Source organism: Atta cephalotes (genome assembly GCF_000143395.1).
Source record: "Atta cephalotes unplaced genomic scaffold scaffold00002, whole genome shotgun sequence".
Lineage (NCBI taxonomy): Eukaryota > Metazoa > Arthropoda > Insecta > Hymenoptera > Formicidae > Atta > Atta cephalotes.
The window spans coordinates 8,337,737-8,348,863 of NW_012130066.1; the positions used below are offsets into that span (position 1 = coordinate 8,337,737).

General features: G+C 32.7%; 1 protein-coding gene across 1 annotated transcript in view; it reads left to right on the plus strand.

Moving 5' to 3' along the window:
- Positions 1-9,636: 9,636 nt before the first annotated feature.
- LOC105623633 (replication factor C subunit 1) overlaps positions 9,637-11,127 on the plus strand; it is a 4,441-nt gene continuing 2,950 nt past the window's right edge. Inside the window, exons 1-3 of the mRNA XM_012205021.1 lie at positions 9,637-9,945; positions 10,027-10,547; positions 10,638-10,948. Coding sequence (XP_012060411.1) covers positions 9,637-9,945; positions 10,027-10,547; positions 10,638-10,948 — 1,141 coding nt within the window. The remainder of the gene's footprint in view (positions 9,946-10,026; positions 10,548-10,637; positions 10,949-11,127) is intronic.

Genomic DNA, 11,127 nt, shown 5'->3' on the forward strand with positions numbered 1-11,127 from the left:
ACTTACGTACTACTATTACTTTCTTTACGTTTACTTTACTTACGGTACGGGAGGTACGGTACGTCGGCGGTCGGTCGACGACGTACGTAGTAGTCGGCGCGCGTCGTCTCTCTCTCTCTCTCTCTCTCTCTCTCTCTCCTCCCCCTCCTCCCTCCCTCCCCCCCCCTCCCCCTCTCTCTCTCTCTCTGATGTCATGGCGTTCTGCGTGCCTTTTGTAAGCCTCAACAATAGATTTTAATTAGCGCTCAATAAGATTAATAATCACTTTATTGCGAGATTGACATCGGTTATTGCTCATGTCGTTAAGTAATTGCCCGCTTATCAATAAACGCTTATGTTGTAGATTTTTGAGTTTCTCGTATTCTAATGCGATATCGATATATATGTACGCAATCACGTCTCTTTTCTGTACGTTCTAAATATTCATTAGAGTTTATATTAAACGCTTATGTTGTGAGTCAGAAACAATGAGTAACATTTTCTTTATGAAATTAGTGATTTTCCGTCAATGTCTTTGGCTATTAGCCATCGCCGGCGCTCAGCGCACATTGGGTACAGTAACCATAACGTAGCCACAAAATACATTATATGAATGGAGTTGAGAGGGAAGTACAATCTTAAAATGTCATAAGTCAATCCGAGGACTGTATTAGTAAAGTCGGTTCTACATTAGTTGCAAGCTAATCGCAATTGTTGCGACAGCCAATATGAAGCATTGATTTCAAGTTTCAGATTGACTGTCGCTACAAACGGCTACACCGGCCCGGACAAAAAATAACATATCTTACTCGCTTTGGGCCTAACTGCCTAGAAGTTGCAGTCTAAAAGTAAAAAGACTTCTAAAAAGACTGTTCTCACACCCCACTGTCTTCATGGATTAGAAATACTCTAAGTGGACACTATCTAAACTACTGCAACTTCTAAGCAGGCGGTTAGGCTCCAAGCGGATATGTTATTCTTTTTTTATTCAGGGCAGCGTAACCGCTCCGACCCAATAAGTGTTTATATGACCCACTGTTTACAGACAGATTAATTGTTAGTTAGTAATATTGCTCGAGTTTAATTAATAATTCAGTTTGAGCAAAGTACTAAGTAAAGATTGGTAAGAGCGCAAGAAAATAAAAATGAAAATATTGGAGGAAATCGTTCAACATTCTTGGAAATTTCTCTTTTCTTGAGGTGGATTAGATTTTGTTCTTTCTCCTTTTGAGTAGCAGCGCCTCCGATGAATTCATCTTCTGCGATTAGTCATTAAGAAACATTATGTAGAATATATTCCATAAATAAGATATTTTCATTAATTGTATATAAGGTATATAAGCTTTAATCCGCTGTTTGTTCATAGGTGGCATTAGTGAGCGTACAAAGCTACCCTGGGCACACAACACACTTTTTTTATGTGTTTGACATCTGTCAACATTAACCAGTGCACATCATCAGCAATTTCATACAACAACATACATTTTTTTCTTTCGTAATCATGTCTAGTTTTTTGCTTAAAAAAAAGCTTATGCGGGAAGCTTTGCTTTTCTATTTCAATTTGAAGAAATCGGCTGCCGAATCGCATCGAATGCTTGTGGAGCAGTGTCGCCTATGGCGACAATGCTTTATCGGAAACAACGTGCAGAGATTGGTTTCGCCGGTTCAATGATGACAATTTTGACCTGAGTGACAAGAAGCATGAAAATTGGCCCAGGAAGGTTGAGGACTATCAATTGCAGGCTCTTTTGGACGAGGACGATACCCAATCAAAAAAAATGCTTGCCGAGCAATTGGGTGTTTCTCAAGTAGCCATTTCCATGCGGCTACATGCCATGGGGAAGGTTCAAAATCGGAAAATGGATGCCGCATGTACTGAACGATAGGCAGATGGAGCGACGCCAAAACACATGCCAAATTCTGCTTGCCAGACAAAAAAGAAAGTCGTTCCTGCATCGGATTGTGACAGGCCATGAAAAATGGATCTATTTTCAGAATCCTAAACGCAAGAAATCTTGGGTTGATCCCGCCCAACTATCAACATCTTCCTCAAGACCAAATCGCTTCGGAAGACAATGCTGTGCGTTTGATAGGATCAAGAGGGTGTCATCTATTACGAGCTGTTAAAACCTAGTGAAACTGTTAATGCTCACTGCTACCACTAACAACTGATCAAATTGCACTGTGCTCTGCGTGAAAAAAGATCGCATTATCGGAAAAGACATGACAAGCTGATTTTCCTCCATTACAACGCACCATCGCACACGTCAACAATGGTCCAAAACTACTTGGAGACACTCAACTGGGAAGTGCTACTCCATTCTGCTTACTCACCAGACCTGGCAATCCAGACCTTCTGACAATCACCTGTTTTCGTCGATAGGCCACGCGCTCACTGAGCGGCACTTCGATTCTTACGAAGACGTCCGAAAATGGCTTGAGTGATTTGCCTCGAAAGATGAGGAATTTTTTTGGCGTGGTATACACAAATTGCCCGAAAGATGGGAAAAATGTATAGTTAGCGAGGGCAAGTACTTTGAATAAATTTGTTTTTGCTTCCTAGGAAAAAAAATGTGTTTTTTTGACTAAAAAACAGCGGATTTAAGCTTATACACCTGGTATATTTCCTTGATGTTCGATTCAATCTATAAATTGTTTAGAATGAATTTAAGTGTTCATGTTCTTAAATAATCAAGATAGAATTGTGATGTTCTTTATAAATATTAATTGAATTAAATTTGTTTAGAAATAATGCGTTGGATATTATCAATTATAAAATAAATCTACAATTTTTCAATCTTAAAAAAATCTTGATAATAGCGATTAAATTATGTAACGACTATACATAGATATTCAACATTAATGCGTTACATAATAACACTTCAACTTGAACGCTCAATATTCCGGCTCACAGGGCAGAGCGACGCTTTTTTTTGCCAGATCTTTCGTGCAAAAACATATCGAATAAGCCCAATTGTATCGAAATCGAAGATAGGTCTTTCTGAAATGTTACGTCCTACAGACGCCACGATTCTTTTCTTTCAAACGAATCGGTTCCATGTCGCGATTATGATTGGCATCTATGAGACTCAAGTGAAGTCCTCTGATAACGACAGATTTGAAAAGAAGGATCAGACAAGTTCCGCGAAAACTCATAAATGCCAATCAACCCGGAATAATAACCTTAATGCAGGCCGAAAAGTGACAAGATTGCAAAAAACACTATAAATGCACGAAGTTGCGCAATAGTATTATAAAAATCCAAGCTTTGTCGTCCCAGACTAACCAACAATTTCTTAAGGAAATAGGCGCCACGTCGCGCCTAAAAAATAATACGTACATAAAACGCATAGAAAGAGTTGATAAAACGATCACAAAGAAGAAAAAAGCAAAAAGTAAAAAGCAAGAAACAGAAAACAAAGAGCACATTATACCTCGGTTCGTGTAACAAAGCGACACTTTTTTTTCTGCCAGATTCTTTCATTTTATGCAAAAACGCATTGAATAAGCCTAATTTTATTGATTTTTGAAATGATTATGTAAACTGTTTATAATTACCAATTTTAATTATAAACAAACATATATCACAATACCTTATACGTGTAATAAAACATAAAACTTGATATGAGATTTTAACTTTTTCACACATCTTAAGATTATTTCGTCTTATCAATTTTTTATTTTGCGATTAGATAACAAATTGTACATGTATAGCAGAGAATTGTCAAAATTCAAATAGGAAGGGAGTAAAAATGTGTTATTTTTCTCTCTGATCGATCCAGTCAGAAGAATAGCTAGATAACCAATATTGGACGACAAAATTGGTTTCCGAATAAATATTCAATATTATGTGAGATTTAATTTATTTAATTATGTTAATTTAATTAAATAAGAGAATTTCTATATTCGAATTTTAGTGCTTAAATACTAAGATATGCTTTGACGAAATGTAGCATTTGTTTTATTTAATTAAATTTATTCTTATTGATCTAAAATTCATGACAATTGTTTGTGTAATTTAAAGATATTTTAGCATTAAAGAATATCTAAATCTATCAGTATAATTAATGTAAGCAGTATAGAAAGCAGACATTTAAACATTATTTCAAAATATATTTATTTTAAAATATATATATTATAGGATTTTTAATTATAGGATTTTAATATTTTAAAATCTATTTTTTCAGTATCATTTTGCAGTTAATACATTGAAAAAGTATAAGATGGGACTAAGAAATTAAAATCAAATGCAATCTCAACACTTTTTGGAGTTTGTCCAGTTACCAAATCAACAAGGAAAACAGAAAACAGGTAAAATTAATTATAAAATTTTTATTTTAAAACAGGATTAATGAAAATATTATAAATTATTAAAAAAAAAGAGAGGAAACTCATCGTTGCTTTATTTATTTTACAGTACTAATACTTTTTAATAAGAAATAAAAATTATTAATATTTGTAAATAATGGTATATAAAATGTTGCTCTGAGGAAACTAGTATCGTAACATACTGTATGAGAAATGATTCTTCAATACACGTAAATGTTAAAAATTTGATTCAACTGATATATTTCATAAAAGACACGTATCTGTAAAGGAACAAAACATAATTTCTGTACTGAAACTACTACGTCTGTACTGAAATAGATACTGTTCATAAATGTAGTAAAGAAAATGATCTTCAAGAAGAAAGAAATATTTCAGCAGTGACAACTGTTGTTAATATATATTGATAAAGAAGCAAATGCTTCAGCTTTGAAAAGGATACTTCTAATGATAATACCGAACTTGTTGCTTCAAAGAATGTAAAAAATTCAAATAACTATAAACAAAGTGTAAAGTCAAAAATAATAATGAAAAGAATGTATACATGAAAATTAACGCTTTGAAGCGTAGGATAAAAGTATTGGAACAACAAATAAGTATTATTGAAAAATTAACAAATGTTTTCACTAATCAATTAAGATACACTTCCGAGCAATTGAAACGAATATCAAAGTAGTTTGATAAAGCATTATAAGTTAAAGTTTGCATATGGAGATTTTGGATACCGTGAGTTACTAAGTTAAGATTTTTTATTACCCTCACTAAAAATATTAAATGAAAAGTTGGAAATTTACAAGCAATATATCATATGAAATTTTTGATTTTTTATAATTAAAGATAAATTTTAAGATAGAGGTAGAGATTGTTCAATTCAGAGAAAATTAAGGGAGAGAGTGGAACAGACTTCATCCGGAAGCTGCCATTTTTAGTGCACCGTTGAAATGAGTAGGAGATATAATAGGAGCGTGATAGAACATATGGTGCTGCACACACTAGTATTGCACAGTACTAGTATTGTGTGTATCAGAATTTGGAGCTTCGTACTCTTACGCAGTGTGTCAGAATATTTGATATCATTAAATGTTTTTTAGCTAGACAAATAATTGTAGTTGCAGAATTGATTTGAGAGAACAATAACTTTAATATCAGTGAAATACAGTCACTTGTACAATCTAAATATAATCAATTAACTTAATGGTTGATCGACAATAATATGTTTCTGAGAATAAAATATTGAATCCAGTAATATGCATATTGATAATATACAATATTAATTGTTTTGTACTAACCTTAGATGTAAGACAAACTTATATTAATAATATTATATGTTAGTCTGTCCTCGCCTATGAATTCACTAGAGGCTGTCAGAAAAAGAGAAGAACAAATTCCGCTAAAAATATCGTAATTCATTGTTCGCGCATCCCAGCAAACGAAAATAGATAGAAATTTTTTTCCAAATGCGTATTTTAAATAGCAAATACTTTTTTTTTATTTAATTGGATTCAATTGGATTGAAAAACTACATTTTCTATTTAAAATTTTGAATTGAACAGTATTCACAATGTGTTTTGTGTTATGTATTGTGTGTTTTTTATTTTGTGTATGTTACGTGTTGCACACAGAAAAAGCTAATATTATTTTTAGATTGAAAGACATAGAGATATGTTCTATGCAATTTTTATAAATGCATTCAGAATTGAAAAGCATTCATTTTAATTTTAAATTAATATTTCTAAAAATCTGAAACCATTTCAATTTATTTCAATCCCTTCTCGTTTGCTGGGAATATCGAATCATTTCCAATCAATATATTGCCGTATCAATATTTCGATTCATATTGATCAGTATTCATAGGGTCAATGCTGCAAATGCTTTGAAGCGTTTTTTAACTAGTTCAGTCTGTAAAATTCTTTCTTTTAATTGGTCCATCAAATGTTTCAAAGCATTTGTAGCGAGATTTTGACCACAGCTATAGTCGGATCTTATATTTGAAATCGTCTCAAAATAAGAACAGATTATTGTTACGTCCAAACCTTTGGAAGTTTTTAGTCGCAGAGACAATGAGAGAAAATGAAGAGAATATGAAAGGATTTGACTCTATGACGCTGATTTTTAGCTTCAAAACAGGTCACGTGATCAAAATTTACGCATGTACGCAAAATTTACGATATTAATTTTGATTACGTGACCTGTTTTGACGCTGAAAATGAGCGTCGTAGCGTCAAATGGAAATCTTACCGTGCGGCAAGCGTTTCCACGTCCAGTGTGCAGAAGCCATAAAGAAATCAACATGTTGGATTGGACTACTTATGTTATAGCCTTACGGATTCTACTGTGATTGGTCAATTCGCTTATTACTTACGTCTTATCGCTCAAGTTTTTTTTATGTGCGGCGTCATGATCTTTAGATTTCCTACATATCCTTAGAATACCTACATATCTAGGATGCAGTTGTTACGAATGCGTTACGAATACTTTAAAACTAAAGTCACTAGATTTCGAAAGTACTGTAATTGATTTCAAAAATGTTGCGTCAAAATGATGAAATGCACGATTTCAATGGTTGATAAAATGAAACAGCACCAATTACAACTCTGCAGTCATTACTCTGCTTTCTTTTCTGTGATTGTGATTGATGTCGCTTCCGTTTCGCTATAAATTTCCGCTTATGGGACGATGGACTAAAGGAGTATTTATATTGGCCATAACTGTATACCGTATACCGTAATCTGTAATAATTAATCACCTTCGAGTATTCCTTTCTTACTATCAAATAACTGACTGTGATTAATCAATTTTTGGCCAATATAAACGCTCCCTAATGCTTCCGGCACAGCGCGATGTTCGTCGCGCGCGACACGCGATATCCAATACACAGCTTTATCGATGTTTTCATTCTAATTCTCATCGCGCTGATGTGCCAGAGGCATTACTGCCATAAGTTTTTTATGTGTTATAGCATATGATATTCTTATCCGCCTTACCTTGATTTGATTTGATTTTTTTTGATAGGTTATAGTTTTACACAATTAGTGACAAAGGTAATTCTCATTGGATATCGCGTACAGACTTTTATATTATTAGACTGCTAACTTTGAAAAAATGGCCTCCAATTTTGATGTAACATTATGCATGGTCTACAATGTGCAGTAACAATAGTTGATTAAAGAGTAGGCGTGGAAATCGACCAATCATAATTGATTGTTTTTCTCACATTCAACTATGATTGGTCGTTTTCTACGCCTGCTTCTTAATTCACTATTACTACTGCCCATTGTAGATCATGCATTATACGCATGCGTGTAACCGCTCCGCGTGACCGCATGATGTATATCTGCACATGCGCAGACATCAGCACATTATTTTGATAGATTAACTTATTTAAGTATTAAACTCATCAAATACTTATTTTCATAATCCGATTATTATAAATTATTTTAATATATAAGAAATTGAATAAAATTGCATCTTTTATATACGTTTATTAATATTCAATTGTCTTTTAAATATCTTTATTTTTTTACTTGAATTCTTTTTTTTCAAAAGAAACAATATTTTTCATTATAAGATCACACCACATTCATAAAGTTAGGGATTCCGCATTGTAAAAGAAATAGAAAACAGAGAACAGAGAATAAGAATTTCAACCTACCAGAAACTGTGTATTCCACAATACATGATTTCTAATACATGATTTCTAATAGATTGAAATACTTGTTCTCTGTTCCCTGTTCCTTTCATTGTACTCCTTATACGTTTAGCATGTGAATAGTTGATGTAAAACATAGTCATATTGCATACTATATTTGTGACGCATGCGCGGAATTACCATACAATTTCGGGGTCCATTTCACATAAGCTTGTCCTAAAGAATTAATAGTCTGGAACTGGGTTTTCACTTGATGCTATGCTTGATATTTGTCAATTTTGATTACGTGACTTGATTTGATGCTGAAAATGAGCGTCAAGTAAAAACTCAGTCTTATAGTATATATAGAAGTCTAAGATAATATATATAGAAGTATATATAGAAGTCTGTGATCGCACGCAACGAACATCGTGCTGGTGAGCGCCATAAAGTGAACCATTCCCAAGGATGCGCAGTTGAAAATAATGGGGATATCTGTCAACCAATCAATGTTTGAGTTTATTTGCAGAAATACACTTAGTGTGACAGAATGGCTGCGTTTAACGGATTCAACAATTGAGTAAGCGCTCGTTGCGCTATTGATGTATTCTTTCAGATCTAAAATGCTGTTTGGGTAATCTAAAAGAATATACCAATAACAGCGAGCGTTCACTCAACTGTTGAGTTTGCTGAACGCAGCCATTGTCACAGATTGTGACAATGATCTGATCAATCAGATTGTGACAATGAGCTGATTAATAATTGACCTGTCATTGTGATAGATTGAACTTGAACGCTCCCAGTATGACAGATTTCTAACCTCAATAGTCATCAACTTAAGGGGCTTCGGACAATAAAAGAAACAGAGAACAGAGAATAAGAATTTCAACCTATCAGAAACTGTGTATTCCACAATACATGATTTCTGTTAGGTTGAAATTCTTATTCCCTGTTCTCTGTTCTCTTTATTGTGCAGAGCCTCTAATGTTCAATATCTCAGCTCACAGGACAGACACACTTTTTGTTAGATTCTTTTGTTTCATGTAAAAAAACGCGTCAAATAAGCTTAATTTTATTGATTTTTATAAACTAAATAATTACCTTAAAATGTCTACCTATCAGATTACCTACCTACCATGTTACCTACCAGTTACCTAGATACGATTTCTGATAAATTGAAATGTTAATATTTATTCCTATTTCTAATATTTTTGTCATTGCACAGAGTTTAAGTTTTCGAATGCAATGGACAAAAAATAGCCCTCTATCAGAATAAATGTAAACTATGGAATTTCATAATGAGTTTTGGAACATATTATAATATTGATAAAAAGAGCTCTGTTAAAAAGGCGGGAAGCCGTGATCATCGTCGTGCGGTCATGCTATTGATGTCATCGTGTTATGCTTTGTGACCCAAAGACGAGCAAAATAAATATTTTATTCGAAATTACGCGAAAATAATTTTTACGAGTTTTAGTCGTTTATTATTAACGAAGAAATCTTCGACACGGTACACACTTGATTTGTCACTGATGTCCATTTCCAGGTTGTTCTCTTCATCCATTAATTTTTTATCGTTGAAATATTTCTATTGCTTTTCGAGAAATTTTGAGGAAATCGAAGAAGGGAAAAGAGATGTACTACGTTTTTAACGGATCGAAAGACCGCAAATAAAGTAGAAAAAAAAATATTGATGTCAAAGTATGAAAGATATCAAGCAATATTTTGCCAATGACAAAAACATTGATAAGGAGACTGATACTGATCTAGGCAATGTAAAAGAGGAGGATCAAGAACAAGAAGATATTGCGACAAATAAATATAAATATATGAGGATCCGGATATCCAGCAATGGTTCTTCAAGCAGAATGTACGACATCGAAAACAAGAATAATCTAATTGACAAAACCAGTCCATTCAATAGTGAGATAAACAATGATGAAAGAACTTTTCAAGATGGAACACCAAAACCAGATGCTTTAATCAAGTCAAGCATAAAACGTCTTAAGAAGGTATTTTTTATTTTAATAAGAATTACAGTTGATGTCACTTTTTTGATAAATCACTGTAGTTGAATTTTTCTTATTTTTAAGCATTCAAAATCCACTGTGGAAATAAACAAAAATCAATCTGAAGAAACAAAGAATATCTCGCAAGAACAAAAATTAAATAATCAGATTATTATGAATTTAAATGGTTCTCTTAATGACAAGATTAATTTTAAAGATGAAACTGAGTCTAACGTAGAATTTCATGAAATTGATTCTCAACGGAAAGAATCAAATGCTTTTCAGGTTCTGATGAGTCGTAGTAAACCAATACAATATAAATCACCACCACAGCAACCCATAGACAGTGAAAATAAAGAGAAATCAGATTCAAAAGAATTCAGATCTAAGTGCAAAGAGAAGCTTATAGCTTTGGCTGATAAAAAAGGATATTCAAGAAAAAAAATAACTGAAATGGAAGAGGGTGAGAAAATAGAAAAGAATATTGAAAATCGTATAAGGTTCTTGAAGGGCGAGAATAAAAGCAACATACATGAAAAAGATAGTAGCTTTGAATTATCGATAAAAACTAACAAACAATCTGGAAATTTGCTAGATTATTTTAGGTAATATCTAAATTTATGTTTTTATCTGTATAATTTTATATAATATAATTTATATTGTTAGATTTCACTATTGATTTTTTTATCATATAGCAAATCACCCTTGGAATTGACAAATAAGGATGAAAAATGTGTGTCTACTTTTACTGTAAAAGCAGATGTACATAGGACTGATACCTCTGATATTGAACCTATGAGGAAGCTGAAATCAAATGAGAAATATCTTGATAAGAAATGTCTGAAATCAGAGTTAGATCTTTCTACAATGGATGATATTCATGTCATAGAGTCTGAAAATTTACTTTCTCTACAGCCAATCAAACAAGATAAGCAGAAACGAGAAAAACCTCGTTGGTCTTTGCGCATAAAATTACATTCTTCTGAAGATAACGATTCTTTATATGGTAACATAATACAATTACCATTATACATGTATATTTCTTTTATATATATATATATATATATATATATATATATATATATATATATATAATAATAAATAATAATTAGTACGTACCTACCTAACTTATTTAGTTTGGTTAGTAGTGTAGTAATAGTTATTTTACTTTTTACTACCTTACGT